This window comes from Notamacropus eugenii, chromosome X, assembly GCF_028372415.1.
Source record: "Notamacropus eugenii isolate mMacEug1 chromosome X, mMacEug1.pri_v2, whole genome shotgun sequence".
Classification (NCBI taxonomy): domain Eukaryota; kingdom Metazoa; phylum Chordata; class Mammalia; order Diprotodontia; family Macropodidae; genus Notamacropus; species Notamacropus eugenii.
Genome location: NC_092879.1, coordinates 70,194,747 through 70,216,430, shown reverse-complemented (window position 1 = coordinate 70,216,430; position 21,684 = coordinate 70,194,747). Strand labels below are relative to the sequence as shown.

The following is a 21,684-nucleotide window of genomic DNA, read 5'->3' as shown; positions in this document are numbered from 1 at the left end:
CTCCACCTCCTGGCTTTCTTCAAATCTCAGCTACAACAGGTCCTTCCAAGTCCTTTTTAATTTTACTGTTTACCCTTTGAGACTACCTTCGATTTATCCTACATATACATAATCGTTTTGTGTGTAAAATATGAGGCAAAGATCCCTGTGAGGGTGAGGGGAAAGGGAAGCACAGGGTACCTGTGGAGGGGTGAAGTGGAGAGTGGGAGAGTTGAACTGAAAAGGCAGGTGGAAAAAGATTATCTAAGCAGCAGTGAGGGCCTAGTTGAGACTGCGTAGCACAAACTTGTAGTGGACCCAGTCAAAGTGGTTGTGTGATTTTTTTCTCCATCTACACTTATTAGTACATGTGTAGGACAGAAGCCAATGAATGGCAGGAAGAATCCAAGGCTGAGGCTTAGCAGGGTCTAACTGGGGATATGAAAAGAGGGGGAGGGACTCAAGAGGAAGACAGTGGAAAACTAAACTGATTCACCAAGAGGTCAAGATGAGGAAAACAGAGGGTGGGGAGAGCAGGAGAGATGGCCTGGGAGAGAACTGAGAGGTCAAGGCATCGGAAGTCACAGTGTGGTAAGGGAAGGAGAGGCAGAGGTGGAAAGTCACTAGATTGGGTTGAGGATGGGGATTTCAAAATTCTTGAACATGGAGGTAGTACGTTTGTGAGTGATGGCAAGATCAGGGATATGACCATGTTTGTGTGTGGCTGAGGTGGGGTGGAGGAGTACAGCATGGGAAGTGAGTAAGTCCAGGAACAAGTGGCTCAGGTATTGGAGGGAGGGTCAATATGCATGTTAAAGTCTTCTATTATGAGAGTAGAAGATGAGGAGGGAAGAAAAGTTGTAAACTAGGTACTAAATTTGCTAAGGTTGAAAGCCATATGACCTAGAGATCTGTAGACAACAGGTACCAGGATTTGGATTGGGTGGTAGATACAAATAACATGGACCTCAGTGGAAGAAGAGATGACTGAGTGATGGAGAGAGAACTTGGAAGTGGCGATGGGGAGCAAGGAGTATTCCAAGTCTTTTCCAACTTGTCTAATCAGCTGAAGGGAATGAAAGATGCAGCCAGTACTGGAAAGGGTAGCCAGGGAGACTGTGTCACTGGGGATGGGGTGTGTGTGTGTGTGTGTGTGTGTGTGTGTGTGTGTGTGTGTGTGTGTGTGTGTGTGTGTGTGTGTGTGTGTGTGTGTGTGTGTGTGTGTGTGTGCGCGCGCGCACGTACGTGCTAGGTTTTAGTGATTACTGGAAGATAAAAAGAGTGGTTGAAGAAAATATTTAGGATGAATGGAAGTTTGTTGCCCATTAAGCAGACATTCCAGAGGGCACAGGGGAAAGAGTGGGTAGGGATGGGAATACAGAATAAAGAGATAGGGGATGGGGAAATAGAGTGTGGATGATGGGATGTATACATTATGACCAGGTGTAAGACTGTTCATCAAGGATGTTGGAGATCAGGTGGGAGGTAAGCACCATGCAAGACAGAAGGCACCCTTTCACTCCTCTTTTCCCTTCAAAGGCTGGATATGAGGCAGAAGACAAGTGCAGCAGGAGGTAGAAGTCCTGTTCTCCACCAAGTGGGCAGCCAGATGTAGGTCTGAGGGAAGGTAGATGGTACCATGTGCAGCAGGAGATGGAAGGCACAGTCAGAGGAACATCTGGCTCCTCTTTTCACCTGGGACTGTTGCATGGGGGCAGCACACTTTTCCCAACAACATAACACCTTAAACTGAGCATGCATGGAATGTTCTCCTTGTCATCTCTGCCTTCCTTCAAGTTCAAATTCATGAAGCCTTTCCTCCATTGATTATCTCCAATTTATCCTTTTGTTTGTTTGTATATAATTGTTTTCAAGTTGTCTCCCCCATTAGAATGTGAGCACTTTCAGAGTAGGGACACTCTTACCTTTCTTTGGATCCCCAGCCCTTAGCCCAGGGCACAGCACATAGTAGGTGCTTAATAAATGCTTCTTGACAGACTACCTCAATAAAAGCGATACGAAACTGAGGTCCAAAGTGGTAAAGTAATTTAACTCAAGGTCACCCACAAAACAGGCCTACAACTTACTTTTAAAAGCAAAACCTCCACATATTATGCTTCCTAAAGATGAAGAGACAATCAAAAGTCAATGTTACATAAGTCTTAGAACTAAAAACCTGGTGTTGCTTGAAATCAGGTTGGACTAGATGTTCTCTAAGAGAAACCAGAAGGATCTGAGGGTCAGGGCTAAACTCAGGTTGGTAACCTGAGACTTCTCTCCATATGGATTTGATTAGTTTCTTTTTGTTTCTTCTTTTCACTCCTAATTTGAATAATTTTCTTTTTAAAACACTAATATACAGGATCGGATGGGGGCAAAGTAAAAAAGAAATATCTTTGTTCATTCTATCTAAAACTTATGCAAATGTCTTAATTTTTGCTTTTCCCTCTCTCAGGCAATGACTTCTAATGATGCTGAAGGCAAATTCAACATAGCAGTTCCCCCTTGGCTGCTGTTTTCTTAGTAAAGGTCTTCCTCTCAGGCAATTACATCATCTGCTTATGCAGCATTCTACTTAGTAGCTAAGAAAACGTATTTTCTCCAAGATCATCCTTTGAATATAAGCCATAAAGTTTTTTTGTTTTTTGTTTTTTTAACAAATTCACCCTCACTTTTTCCTGTTACTCATTTCCCTCCTTTTCTATTATATTTTCAGAGTATCACCTTCTGGAGGCCTGTCTGCAAGCAATGAAAGTCACCTTTGTACATGTAACTACTACCAACCATCACAATGTTGCACATTATAATTGTTAGAGTAGCGCATAAAACAATTTTTAAGAAATAAGGGTGTGTTAATGAACCAAAGCTCATTTTTCAACTTTCTAATTTTTCTAACAACTTGCCTATATCCAGTCCTTTGACTATTCAACCACATTTGTCAATTTTCACAGGGAAATATTTCCATAAGCTAATAAACCTTTATGTTTATTACTTACCGGAACTCGGCCTTTTGCTCTAAACGCTGCCACTTTGGTGAGGTCATCATCTTTCACACTAGTTGGCACAACAATAATAGCAGGATACGTATCACAAAGCTCATAGCTACTATTTATTTTGGATATTTTCCAGCTCTCATTTGGTAAACCCTGGGAGTTATTAGGGGAAAAAAACCGAGAAATGTTCAACACAAACTGAATTAGTTTCTTCTTCTCAGTGTAAACCTATAGACATCTTGCTCATCAGCATTTTAAAGTGTAACACTATTAATAATTTTTATTTCACATAATCCATTTTTAAAGCAAGCTAAGATCTTAATTAAATGTAGGAATTTCTAAACCATACAGAATTAAATGATACCATAATCTACATTTCTTAGGCCAAGCAAAAAGCATTAAACTAATAGCGTAAGATGGAATGAACAAAGGTTGTGAGGACAAAATGTAATGAGTTGTATACGTTTTGTGCACATTCACGTAGGCCTGTAAAGTATAAATTTTTATTTTAGGCATATACGCATGGAAAGCACTTTAGAAAGTCATTGTGAGGAAAGGGGGAGGGGTCCTGCATCTGGACCGAATTATCTATGCTAAAATCCAAAAACCCAATTTAAGTCTTTAGTTTGTATCTTCACTTAGGAATTCTTGAATGACAAAAAATTTTAACAGATTTGAGTCCAAAATTGTCTTTCTTAACCTACCTCACTCTGTGGCAAAAGGTCTAATTAGTAGGAAACATCAAAACATGAGTATAAAAAGGCAAAGCTAAAAAAAACTAGGGTATCTAAAACAGAATATACATATCCTGAATACAGCTGATAACACCATATAAAATATTTTCTCCCCCCCAAAAAAAGCATTTTTTCCACAAAGAAGGTTGTGAGCAATTATTTTCAGTTAAAAAAAAATTTATTACCTGTCTCTTATATTCAGATACAGGATCATAAATTTTCCAGCCATTAGATGGAAACTTTTCTTTATAGTTGAATGCAAATAAAGCCTGAATAAAAAAAACCACAAATGTTTCTGTTTTTCCATATTGCCAGACATCCAGTCTTAAAAGTTCTCATTGTGATAAAGGCTGGATTTACTAAAGTTACAAATTTAAATGTATAGAGTTTGAGGTGATAAACTGGTAATCTTACTGGTATAAGGTGGTAATGATACACTTCGAGTATTCTAACAGAAGAGAAATTGACTTGATCATGTGCCAAAAGTGAAAGCAGCGAGCCAAAGTAAGACTGGAGGATTCTACAATACTAGATTCCTAAATCCCCACCAAAAGAAGGAGAAAAATGCTAACTTCCATATACTTACTTGCCCATTGGAAAGTGGAAAGGCATACTTGTTGAGGTTTTCAAATATCCCCAGCTTACTCTGTTCCTCTTGTTTATAGGCAAGTCGTAAGTTTCTCATATCCTAGTAATCACCCAAATGTATACTTTGTTAGACAAATACACAAAGAGCATTTATAAATATTTCTCAAACTAATATTTGACACTAAAATAGTACATGAATTTTCTCCTTAATTCAAAGAGTGAAAGTTACAAGTATAGCTTAATGAGAATTCAATAGCCAAGATATTAAACAGAATTTTTAAAATGTTTTGAATTGTGGGATTTTTAAGACATACCTTATGAATCCTTCAAATAAGCTTTCTTATGATGAAGCATTGCCCTGCAAATAAAATCCTTCCTTTAGCCCACTTAACGTACTCTGTGACCCAGTGCCAATGGTCTCCTTGCTGTGTCTTACATAAAACCTTTTATCTCCTGACTGTTCCCAGTTCATTGGCCCTCTTCCATAACTGGAATGTTCTGCCTCTTCACGTCCTCCTCTTGGCTTTCTTGGCCTCCTTCAAGTCTCCATTCAAATCTCACCCTCTGCAAGAAGTCCTCCTTAATCTCAGCGCCTTCCATCTGAGACAATTCATCCCCTCAGCATCTTTTTTGTGAGGAGTTGTTCCCATGTTATCTCCTCCTGTGGACTGGGAACTCTTTGAGAGCAGCAACTGTTTTTTTTTTTATCTACTATGTGTCTGACACAGTAGATACTTAATAGATACATAGTAGATACTTAATACAAGTAGATACATAGTAGATACTTAATAAATGCTAGATGATGGACCTTATCATTCTAAAGAAAAAATGTTCCCATTTGCACACTTTTTCAGGCCTGATCTACATGTTTTTGGCACTTGGGATGCAGGACAATACTAACTTGTAAGGTCTCTACTTTAAACTAACTAAATGAATAAATAAAAAGGTTGAGGTGAACATGTTACTGTAAAAGTATGAATTATGAAGCAATCTTAGAAATGTCATATGAAAACCACTAGTATCCCAAGACAATAAAAAGACTTCATTTGTTTAATACTTCATCACATCATACCTTGCAAACAATCTCTATGCCACAAGAGTTATCTCCATGACTCTGTACTCCAATCTTTTCAACTCTGCTTATCACTCCAAGGGGAACATCAAGGACAAAATGTGGATCCTAAAGTTTCCAAATTAAGATAAATGCATTTCAATGTCAGTCAACAGGTAGAATTTTCCAGTTAAGATTTCCACTGAGTGAAAGATGTGTTTTTACGTCCATCTCTCATTGACTTAGTTAGAAAGTACTATTATGCTATAACTAGGACTTATTAAGTATACTAAAGAGCACTCATCCCTCCCCAATTTAGCCAATTTTATTTGAAATTAGTGGAAATTCTAGCAGTTGCAATAAGAGAAAAATATTAGAAGAATTAACTTTAGAAATAAAGCGGGCAAAGCATTAGGTGCATATGACATGATAGTAAGCCTAAAAAATTCTCACTTCAACCAGAAAAAAAAAAACTAACCTGGTAACAATGCAAAGAAATTTATATGCTTCCATATTAGCAATGAAGATCAAGTAATCTTCATAAAAATAAATTCCATTTGTTGTAACAATAAAAATGATCAAGTATTTGAAAATTAACCTACCTCCAAAACTCAGGACCTTTATAAGGGTAACTACAAAACTATAATGAATAAAATAAAGTACTGAAATAACCGGAGAGACATTCGATGGTCACAGATGGGTCAGAACCACATCAGAGCTGTGGTCTCCTCCCTCAAACAACAAATTTACACCTGAGTGAGAACAATGCCTCAAATTATCTGAACACTTAATTCGACATCAATGAAAGTATCAAGTAGTTTTCAAAGTATTAGATTAAAAAAAAATCCATTAACCAAATAGAACCAGACATAAACCAAAAGCACACAGAAGACTGGTGTTTAATAAAATATGGGGGAGGGAGGGAGGAGGAACCTGGTATGTGGGAAAACCAGACAGCGATTTGGTGAGAAAAGGACTTAGACCCACCCCTCACCTCACATATCTCAGTGAATTCTAGATGAGTGACAAATATGAAAAAAAAAATTATAAAAAAGATGGAAGAAAATGGAATAATGTATTTGTCTCAACTGAAAAGGGGATGTAACTTTTTTTCTAGTCAACAAATAGAAGCAAATATTAGGGACAAGATAAGTGTATTTACTACACTAAAATAAAAGTTTCACACAGCAATAGACAATACAGTTAAGAAGAAAAATTACAGTTAGGAAAAATATTTTTGGCAAACATGACAGATAAACTCTATCAATAAAAGGAATTGTGAAAAATTTACATAGGGTAACTTTCTGGCCACAGCATATATGGTCAAAGGATATGAACAATGCTCTAAAGAGAAAATGTGAATTGCTAATAATCACTTGAAAAAGTTAATTAAAACTTAAAGAGAGGCAAATTACAACTTCTAGGTACTCCATCTATTAAATTAACAAAAATACTTTAAAATAAAACTGAATTTTAGCAGAGTGTTAAAGTAACAGGCTCATATACCTCTGGCAGAACTTGTGTATCTTCTTTTGGAGAACAATATGGCAGCATGAAGTATAAAAATATTCCTACTACCTAGACAAGGTAAAGTGGTTCATACCTGGAATCTCTGCTACTGGAGAGGCTGAGATCGGTGAGCTCTGTGGTAGGCTAAACTGATCAGGTGGCTGCACCAAATCTAGCTCCAATCTGGTGAGCCCCTGGGTGAGGTAGGAGGATGACACCAGGCTGCCTAAAGAAGGGAACTGGCCTCTGTCAGAAATGGAGCAGGTTAAAGCTCCCATGCCAATCAGCAGCGAGATATACAGACTCAGTCTCAAAGAAGAAAATACTAATAATCGTAACTTTTGTCCCAATACTCCATGGTTGGGAATATACCCTAACCATGTTATTGAAACAAAAAAAGTTATCTATTCAAAGATTTTCACGCATCATTTATTATATATTAATAGACAAAAAAAACTTTTATGGAAGCAACCTAAACATCCAAGAGGAAAATTGTTAAATAAACTGGGGATCATTAATTAATATCATAGAAATCCAGTGCAACTAAGCTCAATAAGTATAAGAAGCATCAAGAAGTCTGGAAAGGTCTTTACGAAATAATGAAAACTGAAAAAAGCAGAACCAAAAGATCATATGCCATGATTAAATAAAAATGAAGATGAAAGATCGGACGGAGGTTTTGAGGGAGTGACTGAAAAGTTATGACATTTTATATACTCAAATTAATTTATAAAAGTGTAAGTATGGATTAGGTTTATAATAAGTTTAAAGACAGTGCCACATGAGGCACGAAAAGGAGCAGATCCGAGCAGGCTTCAGGGACAGAATCTCCAGTGGCAGTGCAGATCCCTTAACCCACAGGTGCCAAAGGTCAGTGAGAGGGTCTTTTTGGCTGGCCAAGAAGGGAGCAGGGTGTCCCCATAACTCGGGCCTCCTCAGGAGGCAGCTGTAGAGGCAGCAGCAGACTGGGTCTCCCAAAGCATGCAGTAGCCCACATCCATTGTTGAAGGTCTCTTTGTAAACCCCCTGAGGGAACTGAGCAGTTGTGGTGGCCCTGCCCCTACCTAAGCAGCTGATCTTACTCTCACACTGAATAGAGGCCCTGCCCCCCCCCCCAAAACCCCTGAGGCTTTGGAGCAGCTCATCTGAATCTCAGCCCCCAGTGCTGGCTTGGAGGAACTGGAGGCGAGGTGGGTGTGGAGAGGAAACTCAGAACTCAAGTAACTGGCTGGGAAAATGCCCCAAAAAGGGAAAAAAAAATAAGACCATAGAAGGTTACTTTCTTGGGGAACTGGTGTCTCCCCCCATCCTTTCAGATGAGAAAGAACAAGGCATACTGTCAGAGGAAGTCAAGGCCCCTGCCTCCAGGGCCTCCAAAGGGAACTTAAACTCGGCTCAGGGAATAGAAGACCTTAAAAAACAAGTTAGCAGCTTACTAAAGGAGAACCAAAAAAATGCTGAGGAAAATAGCAGCTTTAAAAAGAGGCTAACTCAATTGGAAAAAGAGGTCCAAAAAGCCAATGAGGAGAAGGAGGTTTTAAAAAGCAGAAGTAGCCAAATGGAGAAGGTTCAAAAGCTCACTGAACAAAATAATTCATTAACAGAGAGAATTGAGTTCAGGGAAATGAATGACTGAGTTAAACCAAGCAGTTAGTAAACAAAACCAAAAATTTGAAAAAATAGAAGATAATGTGAAACATCTCATTGGAAAAACAATTGACCTGGAAAATAGATCCAGGAGAAACAATTTAAATATTATGGGACTACCTGAAAGCCATGATCAAAAAAAGAGCTTAGACATTATCTTCCATGAAATTATCAAGGAAAACTGCCCTGATGTTCCAGAATCAGAGAGCAAAATAAATATTGAAAGAATTCACTGATTATCTCCTGAAAGAGACCCAAACAGACAAACTCCTAGGAATATTGTGGCCAAATTTCAGAGTTCCCAGATCAAGGAGAAAATATTGCTAGAAAGAAACAATTTGAATATTGTGGAAATACAATCAGGATAACACAGGATCTGGCAGCTTCAACATTAAGGGATCAAAGGGCTTGGAATAGGATATTCCAGAAGTCAAAGGAACTGGGATTGAAACCAAGAATCACCTACCCAGCAAATCTGAATATAACACTTCAAGGGAATAAATGGTCATTCAATGATATAGACGACTTTCAATCATTCATATTGAGGAAAAGACCAGATCTGTATAGAAAAATTTGACTTCCCAAGACCATAATCAAGAGAAGCATGAAAAGGTAAACAAGAAAGAAAAGTCATAAAAGACTCTCTAAAGCTGAACTCTTTACATTACTACATGGAAAGAAAATATTTTTAACTCTTGGATCTTTTCTCAGTATTTGGGTAGATGGAGAAATTGTACATACACACACACACACATCTATAGACAGAGAGTACAGGGTGTGTTATATCAGAAGAGATGATATCCACACAAAAAAAATAAAATAAAATAAAAATTAAGGGGTGAAGGAGGAAAATATCAGGAAGAGAAAGGGAGAAATGGAAGGGGGCAGGCTATAACTCATAAAAGAGATAAGAAAAATCTTATTCAATGGAGGAGAAAAGGGAGAAGGGGAGAGGGGGAAAATGAAGCTACTCTCTCCACATGTGGCTGAAGGAGGGAATAACATGCTCACTAAATTTGATATGAAAATTTATATCACACCACAGGAAAGTAGGAGAGGAGGCAACAAGTGGGGTGAGAGGAATGTTAGAAGGGAGAGCAAATGGGAGAAGGGAGTCACTACAAATAAACACTTTCGAGAAGGGACAAGGTCAATTGTGGAGGAAAAAATACGGGGGGATAGAGTAGGACAGAGGGCAATATAATTAGTATTACACAACATGATTATTATGGAAGTCTTTTGCAAAACAACACATATTTAGTCTGTATTGAATTGCTTCCCTTCTCAGTGGGGCTGGGGAGGGAGAGGGGAGGAAGAGAAGTTGGAATTCAAAGTATTAGCAACAAATGTTGAGAATTTTTATTGCATATAATTGGGAAATAAGAACTACAGGGAATGGGGTATAGAAATTTATCTAGCCCTACAAGAAAAGAGAGAAGATGGGGATAAGGGAAGGGTGGAGTGTATAGAAAGGAGGGTACATTGAGGGAAGGAGTAATCAGAATGCAAGGTATTAGGAAGCGGGGGGAGGGGAGTGATGGGGAGAAAAACTGGACATGTTACAAAGTGATGTAAAAGCAATTAGTATTAAAACAATTGACTGAATTAATTACTGACAATAAATCAATGACATCTTTAGTCTGGGCAAAAGAATTTGTCTAAATTTCCTAGAGGAAGGTCACCTCGGGTAAAATTTGGCATTGATGGAAAAGTTAGGTTTTAATGGTAAATTTGATTTTATGATTGCTATTTAATCAGGAACTAGAACACGTATAGAAAGGCATGTAAGCCACTTAAGACTTGCCTCAAAAGATGTCCCTTAGCCAAAGTGAAATTATAATCATATTTGAAACCTGGTTATTGGAACTTGCCATTTTTAGATGCTATGGGACTATTAAGTGAATGTTCTTCTGAGTCTAACTCCAGGTATGGGTAGCAAGAAAGGTGATCTGAACCTCCAATCCATGATGCTATTAAGCTGGTGAGATGCTGGTATGAACTGCAAAAGATGACCTCATGGGAAGTGTGGGAGAGCGGCTGTTCAGCTTGGGCTGAGGTAGGATTCTTCTGACTCAATTTCTCCACTGACACCTGGCAGACTTTAAGCCTGACTGAATGCAAGTGGACAATTTACTCCTGCCTGGAACTGACATGAAGTTGGGGTGATATTGGTTCCCTGCAACGTCCTTAACTATTGGTGGCGATTTCCTATAGTCAAAAGGTTTGTAAGCTTAATACCAGATCTATTAAATTATAGATTGTGGGTAGGGGAACATCCGACGTTAAGTCTAAAATTAAGCTATTAGGCATAGGACTTTAGCCCAACAACAATAAGTTAGGGTCCTTTAATTCTTAGTAATAGTGTGGAGACAATTAGGTCAAGAGCTTGTGAAGTTAGCAACATAAATATTATCTGTGTCTCAGTTGGTTAATGTTTAAAAAAAAATTCTTTTGTGGTCCATATTGTAAATGCTTTAAAAAGATGTATCACCTGACCAAAAGTTTGAATTGTTTTATCTGTTATAAACTGTGTTAAAAATGAAAAATAAAATGAAAAAAAAAAAGATAGTGCTACTTTCCCTTTCTCTCTAAAATCTAAAATTTGAAGGTAATCATACATTTCTTAAAACTTACCCTCTCTACATTTTTGAAGTACATCTTGAAATCAGTCACGGTCAATGTTCCACTAACTGCTCCCATAAATGGACAGATATACATAACATCCTTAACTGAAAGAAAGAAACTTAAAATAGCATCTATCGTTGGAGACATTTATGCTTCAATAAACTTTACCATCCCGAACAACCAAATAAATACTTATGGTTTTAACTTTATGAAAATGCATAGTTGTATAATATTACATGAAATAACGTTAATAGTTGCCTCAAGAGGCAGTGTTGAGGTATGTACTTCAACAATGGCAATCTTCCAGGGGTGGCTTGTGAGAAAATGCTTCAAGTTGGTCTAAACGACCTTGGAGGTCAACCTCGGTTCTGGTGTTCTGTGATTCCACATCACTTCATGTCACAGGGACTGCTGTAATTAGTGGGTTTCACAAAGCACTAAGTCCAACTGGAATGTCTCACTGTGGCATGGAGGTGACCCTGGTTTCTTGAAACAAGTTCTAACAGGGTCAACTGCCCCCTTAAGACCACTCTGGGTAAGGCTCATCACCAGCAGACTGGGCAGTTGGTGCAGAATAATCTGCTTGGCAACAAAGAAAAATAGAAAATGACCCTCAGTTCCATGAGGTTCCTTTCATCTTCTGTGATGCAGATGGTGACAGTAACAGGAAAGGGGGCAGAGGGTGTTAAAAATCACACTCTTTATGATTGCATTCAACCAAAACTGCTCTCTCCAAAATGAACTGACATCTCTTAATTGCCAAATCTTTTCTCATTCCTCAACCTTCTGGACATCTCTGCTGAACTGGACATAGTTATTCTCTTCTCTTTGATCCTCTCTTGGTTCTTCTCCTACCTACCTGACCACTCCCAAGTTTCTTCTGCTGGATCTTAAAATCTAGGACATACCTGCTAACATGGGTGTCCTACAAAACTCTCCTGGGCCCTCTTTTTTTCTCTGTCTCCAATATTTCACTTGGTAATCTCATCAACTTCCAGAGATTCAATTCTCTTTTCTATGCTAATAGTTCCCCAATCTACTTATCGACCCCTAACCTCTCTGCTGACCTCCAGTCTTACATCTCCAACTGCCTATTAGATATCTCAAATGGGATGGCCCATAGACACCTTAAGCTCAACATATCTAAAACTGAATTCTTCCTCCCTAAGCCCTCCAAGCCTGGCAAACTTTCATATTACTATTGAGGGTACTCTTCTCCTAGTCCCCCAGGCTCACAACCTAAGTGTCATCCTAGACTCCTTATTCTCTCTCACCTCTACGTATAATCTGTTGTCAAATCCCACCAATTTTACCTTTGTAACAGCTCTCATACCCCCTTCTTTCCTCTGATACTGCTGCTACCCTGTTGCAGGCCCTTATCTTTTCACTTCTAGACTACTGAAATAGCCTGTTGCTTGGTCTGCTTGCCACAAGTCTCTCCCCACTCTAATCCATCCTCCACTCAGCTGTCAAAGTGATTTTCCTAAAGCAGAGATCTGACTGTGGCACCCTAACTCAATGAACTTCTCTGGCTCCCTATCACCTCTACAATCAAATATGAAATCCTTCATGGGGTTCAAAGCACTTCATAACAACCCCCCCCCTCCCCAGTCTTCCTACACCTTAAATACCCCCTTCCATGGACTCTTAGTTCTACTGACACTGGTTTCCTTGAAGTTCCTCAAACAAGATAGCCCATCTCTCAATCCAGGTTCCTCATGCATGGAATGCTAAATTTTGAGCTCCTTTGTATCCCTAGTACTCAGGACAGTGCCTGGTACACAGCAGATATTTAAGATATTAACATCTCTATGAAAAGAGAACAATTTCATAGGATCTTACATCTAGAGCTAGAAAGGAACCTAGAGGTCATTGTGTCTAACGCCCTTATTTATGTGAGTAAACTGAGGCATAGGGTTGTGATAATGGGAGAAAAGGGAACTCACAGTAATGGTCTCACAAGGGGATATCATTAGGTATAAGAGCAGGAGGTGAGTATGGGATGGGAGATTTGAGAAATCACATGACTATGGTAACAACAGTTACAATAATAACATAGATGGTGGTAATTTATTTCACTTTATGAAACACAATGAAATGAGTCTGTCTGGTCTTCAACCCCATCTCACAAAATGGCATCATCCAAGCATGTCGGTAAAGTGCCATTTCATTTTATGGCTATCTGTGACCAAGTACACCAATGAAATGCAATAAATGCTATACCCACCAATAGCTTTGATTGATTCTCCGGGGAAAAGGGGCGCCTCCTCCATTTGGGCCAGCTTGTTCCCATCTCTCAGAGCCTGGCAAGGGAAAAAATGAAACCAGATTAAATGTTCTTTTCCCTAGCTGTATAGGAAGGCTACATATTGCTGAGAGCATACAGAAGCAGAACAAAGCACCGCATCAAAGCATAGGACATTACGCTGGCCATTTCAATAAGACATTACAAATCACAAAACCAGGAAGACTTTGAAAAGACAAGCAGACACAAATGATAACAAGGGATAGGGATGGGACCTGTGATTTCATGAGTATGGGGAACTCCCAGGTGAGGAAATTCCCTCTATCAATGCAAGCTGACATCTCCTCTGAAATGTATAGTCTTAGCTAAGCACTCAAAAGATAAATGACTTCCTCAGGGTCACACAGCATGTGTGCGTGTGTGCGTGTGTGTGTGCACACTATGTATGTGCATATATACATATATATATATATATATGTGTATATATATATGTGTATATATATATATATATATATATATATATATATATCAAGGGCAGGACTTGAATCCAGGTCTTCCTTGCTTCAAGGTTGGCTCTCTAATCAACTATGCTATGCTGCCTCTGTGATAAACAAGAGAGTCAAGGAAGTTATCTGCATGATTTGATAGGGCAGAAATTTAAAAATTGATCTATTTTTCTGCAGCATTAAATGGGAAATTTAAAATAACTATTTAGTCAAAACATAGATTTGATGGAATTTCCAAGCAATTCATAAAAGATTTCAACATATTTCATTAGGGTTCCATTTTTAAACCAACCTAAACTGTTTCATACTCTCCGTGGTAGTAGTTCTCCAAACCTACAAAATAAAGGGAAGAAATGCCAACTCCAGCCCCAACTCCATGCTCAAGTCAAGAGAAATGTTTCTTTGTTGTACAGGTAGATAAAGCTACAAACAGGCCTTCTAACAAAATCTACAGCTTAGAAATGGTCTTTTCAACTAGGCAAGTTTGGTAAGTTCCCAGCTTTCTTTCAGTCTTGTTTTTACTTCTTTTTCTCAAAAGGAATTGCTAGATGTTTCTACTGTTAAGAAAAGTGTAGAGCCCTTCAATACTTAGGAGTATTTAGGCAACAATTCATAGAACCTATTTTCCTTTTGGCTTACTGTCAGTAGACATAAAAGGTGTAACTCAAAAATGGGAAACAAATCTTTTTAAGTATAGTAAAAGGAATTCGAATTCACACTTTTCAACATGTCAGTTTTCAAGAATACCAAAAAATATCCAGAGTTTCCCTCCAGACACATGTGCTAATAAAATTTTGATTTCAGTAACTGATGTCATGAACTGGTAATTAATTTTTATGCCCTATTAACAGAGAAAGTTATTTTAATCAAATATTTAATTTTAAACTACTTTGAAATATTTTCCATTATTAAACTAAATTAACTCACTCAATATTAATGCGCCCAATGTGTTAAGAATAAATGTGGAGTGCTTGTTCAAATATACTTATTAACAAGTATTGCTAGTACAGCAAAAGTGAGTTGTTCAGTTTTATTGAACTATAACCTTTCTGGGAGCTAGGAATAACTTTCAAGATTGAACTGCATAGTAGGTCACACCAAAATTTGAAAGGACAAATGCTTAAAAGCTGTTTCTCTCTGTCTCTAAAAGGACACCATGAAGAAATATAGTAGATGGGAAAGGATAGTGATTGGGGGGCAATTGTGAGCATTCACCAGATCCTTTGTAGACATGTGCCACTAAGAAACGGCTCTACAGACATAGGCAGGGACTCATATGCAAGATACAAAAGTATACATACCTCTATTTGGGAAACTTAAAATAAAGAATGTCTTTGTGAGACAAATGACAAGGCAAACATCCCATTACTAGTAAGCTACAGTGTACTTTTAAGATGATGAACAATATGCTACCAAAACCGAAATGAAATAAAACAATGAGATATACCTCCCAATAAACATTTTAAACATCAAAGAAGTTTAGCTTGAGGATTTTAACTAAAGAACCATTAGAAAATTGAAGTTTTAGTACACATGCAACAGGAGATTATAAACAAAAGTTACACTTACTAAGTGCAGTGGAACCCTTTTAGAGAACTCAGGCCAGGTGTTCTGTGAGGCTTTTAATTATGTAAATCTGTCATTGTTTTGGTTCAGTGGACACGATGTGACATGGGGTATCCCCAAATCCACCTGTTCTCTATTGTCAGAAAAATGGGATTTTCAGGTTCATCGAATACTTTGTCTCGACTTGCCAGGCATGTTCCCTCTTCTTTTTGTCCCTGCCCCCTTACCTGGAATTTTCTGCATAGTCAAATTCTATCTGTTATCTAAAGCCCAGCATAAGCTCTACCCCCTCCATGAAGTCTTGCCTGATTAGCAGGGCATTGGTCTACTTCCTCCTGGAAATGACTATAGAACTTTTATCCAATTTAACATTTAATTACGAGACTCTAGTTTCTTGAATTATTCACTATTATTCCATCCCATCAAGGATGGAAATTTCTTGGGGGTAGGGGCTGTGTCCCAGAAGACTTCTGTATATCCCTCAGGGCCTAGACTACATGGTAGACACTCAATTTTTTAACTGATTAACTCTGATTAATGAAAATGTATCCTATTTCCAAATATGGATTACCCAAAACAGGACAGCCCACATTGAAACTAGAAGGAACCTAATGTAAACCTCTTCAATCATTATTCACAAGGTATGTCAGGATTTTGGAGTACCTAAAATTCATCATTATAAGCATGTACTATTGTGAAGCTGGGAAGCCTTGGCCGTCTCCAGAGAAAAATCTTAAGGCACATGTCTGGAGGGGTTGTGTTCATAATGGGGTTCTACTGAACTTAGAAATGAAAGGAGGGAGTGACTATAATGGAACAATGGTTTCACAAGTTTTGCCCTTCCAGAAATCAAAATTAAAATGGTTTCTAAGCACAGGATCAGTAGCTACACAACAAAAAAGTAAAATTTGCCACCTGCTCAGCTCCAGCTTCAGAATGATAGCCATTGTGTCCGTCCTGAACCTCCTGTCGAGCATCAGGCGCATGGACAAGAATGCAGAAGAGGAAAAGAGAGAAACACGTGCAAACAAACAGGTGAAAGGACAGAATTGTTTTCCCCAAAAAGAGACAGTATGAGTGTAAAACTCAACATCTTTCAAAGCTTTGTAACTCCCAACAAATTTTTGCCCCCTTGGAGTTAAAAAAACCAGTTTGATGGACACACTTTGCAGCATCTGTCTAAAATGGAATATTCTTTACTGGAGGAGGGTAAAAGAAAGGAACAGACCCACACTATGGTTTTCAAGTGATGTAAAGAATATGCTTTATAAGAAATCACAAAATTCCAGAATAAAGAAAACGCAAAGTAATGGGCACATAATATGTTCAAAAATAGATAACAGAGCATGCCATGTAAAGAGGAAAGTCATGCAAGAAAAATAAAAGAAACCCAAAGAAATTTGTGTTTTTAAAGACCAAAGTAAACTTTAAATTGTTGCCCATTTGCACAGGCACGCAACTCTGTTGGTAGCAGCAAATTTTGCAGAAGATATACATACACACACACACACACACACATATATACACGCCACTTACCTGATTACATAGTGTGTATTCTACAAAAGCTTTTTTAAAAATACATTAAATATTGAATTTTACATTAATCCCATGTTAAATGTTCCTAGTCATGAGGAAAATATGCCTCAAAGGAATGACTAAAAGGGTCTAATTTACTTTTCTTTGGTAACTTTCCAATTGCTTTACGAACAGCTTGCATTCCCAGCGTGATCTCTTTATAGACCAACTCTTCAATTAAACAGACAATATGATGAATGTAAGTTTATAATCCTTTTAAAAGCAATGTCAATTCGATGAGGTCAAATAAGTGTTTAAAAAATGGCAGTTCTTTCTACTACAAAAGAAAACTTGGTTTCACTATCAAAATTGTGCAAATAAAAAAAACCACACCCAAAAACCGATTATCCCAAAGGAGTTGTTAAGTGTTAGGATGGATTTTGTCTTTCCAAACTTTAAGCCATACCAGCACATATCACGGTCACTCTGACCCATTTTCATCCTTCGTTATTAGTTTGAATTTAGTATAGGGGACAAACCAAAACCATTCAAAGTTAAACGGTATATTTCCATTTAGTCACAAATTTCACATTTTCATTCTTTAAAGAATATAAAGTATATAAAGTAAAGTCAAATTCTCTTTTAATGATGTTTCTTCAGAGGAAAATGTATGCACAAACACATCCCTCCCCACCCCCTGATACACAATACCACTTCAAAGTCCATGCAGTTATGGAGGCCAAATGAAATCTTGTATCACGACAATATGGATCAGGAAAAGAAAAAAGGAATATTCTCATTAACTGAAAGGCACTTTTACTGGTGGGGAAAAAGAGAAATCATGAAAAACCAATTAGAGCAATAAGAACTTGAAACGGTAAAGCTTAAGTTCTTATTTCATCACCCTATAAACGTTGAAGACATTAAATCATTAAAATGGTTAGGTTATCCAAATCCGTATGATTTTGAGGAGTGGAAAGGAGATGAACTTTAAACCACTGCTGTTGAGATTTACATTTCTCTTCCTCTCCATTATTAAATGTAAACAACTTTAAAAGAAAAAGAAAATGCATGCATATTACCAATCTTGTTCCTGTTTTATAGGTGTTCTGAAGGGAAGGGGCAGGAAAAGAATGGGGAAAAAAACAAAACATACTCTACTAATTATACTCACCACTAAAGATACTCCCTAATTGATATTCCCCCAAAGTCCTAGGTAAGATTGAGGATGCTAAAATTACCTTCAAAGTCAGTGTCAAATGAATCCAACGAGTTGACATGTATTAGCCCAAACTGAACCTTTACTGAAATTAGCTACAAAGCCAATTTAATCCTTTTTTCTGTAGCTCAGTTCTATAGCGAGGATGGATGACACAATAAAAAACACAATCCAGTACTCTGCAGTCCTAGGCATGTCACTCACTTGGTCAGAATTCATGTAATAATCATTGGCCAGTAGCACACATTTCTAACAACTTAAATGTATAACTTCACATGTACTGGTTTTTATTAACACATGAAACATTGTAACAAACAAAGCATTTCTATGGCAACATATAAAGCTATGACATGGCAGAGCAGGTTGATCTGATTAACTCATAAAACTGTTGATAATGTATAAAAAACACTAAACAGACTTAAATTTTCAATAAAGCACAAAAGACAAACAGGCAGGAGGCCGATCTGCTGAAAGGCAAACGTATCCTTACCCTGATGTCAGGCCTCCTGAAAACCTGTTAGTTAAAATACAGAATGTCATCAGAAAGTAGAGACACCAGTAGGTCAGGCAATCTATGAGGGAACATGCTAACACTATACATGGAGAAAGAAAATCCAACTCCAAACTACCACCCAATTCACCTATCAATGTGCAAGGTAAAAAGACAAAAATGGAACCGTTCTGGTCCTCAAGGACCTCATATCCTCATGGCATCATTTTCATTCAAATCTGTGATTGAATTCAGGTCACATCTGTACTAGGCCCAAGTAGCTATCTGATTTCACATCTAAACCCCTTCTAACAAAAACTATTTCAGGCAGTCCTCAGCTTCATTAAAGCTGAATCATGTCTGAAAAGTTCATTTATAAATTAGTGGAGCTCAAACTCCATTTTCCCCATAGATACAAATATATAACATATTACAGCAGTAGCTCAGAAACAACCATTCTCCCATGATATAAATTAATAATTCAATGCAACAACACTTATGGACTACCTACCATGGCATTCTTTTGCAGGCTGTACCAACAGTATCATAGAAACAAAAACCACCATCATATGGTAACTCTATGCAACTTGAGTTACAACTCAAGATGCCAAGAATATACCGTGGCATAATAGGTGGGAAGGGGTCCCCAACATTGGTGGAGAGATGAGTCCCTGTCTTAAGCAGCCAATCCAGTGTAAGAGATATTTCATGAGTCATATGTTCAACAATTCAATTCAATGAGAATTCATTAAGTGTTTACTATATGCTAGTACTGCGCTAGCCCAGAGGATAAAGAGAGAAAAAAATTTATATCTGGCACTGCCCTCAAAGAGCTGTGCTTCTCCTGAGGACTGTTAATTCAGCAATAACGTTTTTTGATGCAACACTCCAGCAGAGTGGCAGTTACTTGAAAAATCACTACAAATTTTCAGCAAGTCATTATCAGAGGCACATTACCGATGGAGGGAATCACCCTGAGAAATGAGATCACATGTCCCCTCGAGTAAAAACCTTAGTCTTGGGCACAGTTTTAAAATTCTTGTCCCTAGTCCTGAATTATACAATTCTGTGCTCTGATTCCCATGTGTTCAGTGAAAACCCCAGCAACACTTGTTTTGAGGAGCATAATGGTATATTACTCCTGTTAACTAAAGCAGACAACCAAGAAGGATTTCTATACTAAAAAAGATGACATTACCATAAAAAACTGAATTCTAAAAAATTCTATGATTTTGACTAATATCTATAGTTACTATTTAAATTATGATTAATTGAAGCTGAAGTACAATATGAAAAAATTCAATTTACTTAGCCATTCCTATTTCTTAAGCATTGTTTAAAAATATATGGGCCCCATGACCAGCTCTGTCATCTGAAGACAAGCCTAGCTGAAAGCAGAGAGGTTGCCCATCAGGTGATGAATGAACTAAAAAACGTAACAGCTTTTGGTCCCCTTCTGTTCTGATAGTGGCAATAGAGCTAGGGAGCATAGCAGCAAAGGATGCTAAGAAGCATCTTAGAGCGTCTCCAAACATTCATCGTTAGTCTCCTATACGTGTGATCTTTATCTAAAGCCCCCAAAGCTGTCCCACTACCAGGACCTCATCCATGTCTGCATTCTTGTGATAAATGAAACCGAAAGACAAAGAAATTGTAACTGAATGGAAGGATGGCTCCCAGACGTTCATCTTAGGTGAGTGAATGAAGGCATTCTTTTCAGGCTGCACTTCAAAGCCATAAGGAACCTCATTCCATGGGACACTAGTGGTCTCACCTTGTAGCTCCACAGAGAACAAACAGATAACCATGAAAAGAACTGGAGTGTATGCACCAGCTGGGGTTACTGAGGATGAAGACGCAGAAAAATTTCAAAGACAATCCAAACTAAATTAACAGACCTTGATGATGGGGCTTTGAAATACATGAGATCAAAAAAGCAGACTCCTCAAAAGCCTTCTACATCATGAAGACATTTCCCCCGCCTCCCCTCCCCCAAGAAACAACAGGAAACAAACTAGCAAGGAATATATTACATCACATACACAAAATGAAAGTAACTAAATCTGAATGATACTAACTAGGATTTGCAGAGTGTGTTAAGGGTTCCAAAGCACTCTATGTATAAAACCTCATTTGGGCCTCATGATAATCCTGTGAGGTAGAGGCTACTGTCACCCCCAATGTCCAGAGGACAAGAGAGGCAGTCAGACAGAATGGATAGGGAGGTAGACTTAATTCCAGGAAGATTGGGCTCAGGTCCTGCCTCTGATACATACATACTTCTTAGAGCAGTTCTGGGTGCTCTAGGAAACTGAGATAATAATTTGTAGAAGAGGTGCCAACCTGCATTGGTAGATGGCATACTGTCACCTGGGAGTTACCTATACCAATGAAATCACAGGTACAGTCTCTATCTTTGTCCTCTACAGAAAGGAAACAAGATGAGAAAGGTTAAGTAACTTGCCTAGGTCACACTAAGTGCCTGAGGAAGGATTTGAACTCCTGACTTCAGGGCTAGTGCTCTGGTTGGATTGTATGTAGCTGATTGTCTGAGCACTGTATATAGTCAGGGCATCAATTAGTTGGAGCAAAGGTCAAAGTGAGTAACAAAAAAAGGATAGAAGATAACACAACCCTATGTACAATGACATCGGCCCTATGCCCTGCCATGTTTAAACAAGCTGTGAACTCTGGCTGACAGCAACCAGTGCCCTACATACTTTCTCATTGCAATGAGATCCTACAGGAACAGTCTCTGCAGACATCGAGACTATGTCTCATGCAAACAGGAGACTCAAACAGCAAGATTTCCTACAGCAGATTAGTTTTATAGTCAGACAACTTAAGAGCAGAAAATCAAACCCCAGAATTTGCCTCAGGAGAAGAAATGCTGCATGAAAGCAACGTATCCTGTGCACATGCTAAAATAACCTGAGATTCCATGGGAATTGCAACTACAGATCAACTTAGCTCAATGACCTGATGAAAACTGACATGAAGCAATACATAAAACAGGG

General features: G+C 38.2%; 1 protein-coding gene across 3 annotated transcripts in view; it reads right to left on the bottom strand.

Annotated features, from left to right (window-relative positions):
* The window catches only part of MTMR1 (myotubularin related protein 1), a 60,846-nt gene that overhangs the window by 29,580 nt on the left and 9,582 nt on the right, over positions 1-21,684 (bottom strand). The window contains exons 3-9 of one of the 3 annotated variants that reach the window (XM_072627087.1): positions 18,668-18,691; positions 13,354-13,429; positions 11,136-11,230; positions 5,367-5,474; positions 4,293-4,394; positions 3,892-3,975; positions 2,976-3,125 (exon numbers count right to left, since the gene is read on the bottom strand). In XM_072627087.1, coding sequence (XP_072483188.1) covers positions 2,976-3,125; positions 3,892-3,975; positions 4,293-4,394; positions 5,367-5,474; positions 11,136-11,230; positions 13,354-13,429; positions 18,668-18,691 — 639 coding nt within the window. Of the gene's footprint in view, positions 1-2,975; positions 3,126-3,891; positions 3,976-4,292; positions 4,395-5,366; positions 5,475-11,135; positions 11,231-13,353; positions 13,430-16,358; positions 16,380-18,667; positions 18,692-21,684 lie in introns of those variants that run through there. The other 2 variants (XM_072627086.1, XM_072627088.1) reach the window with 2 other exon arrangements.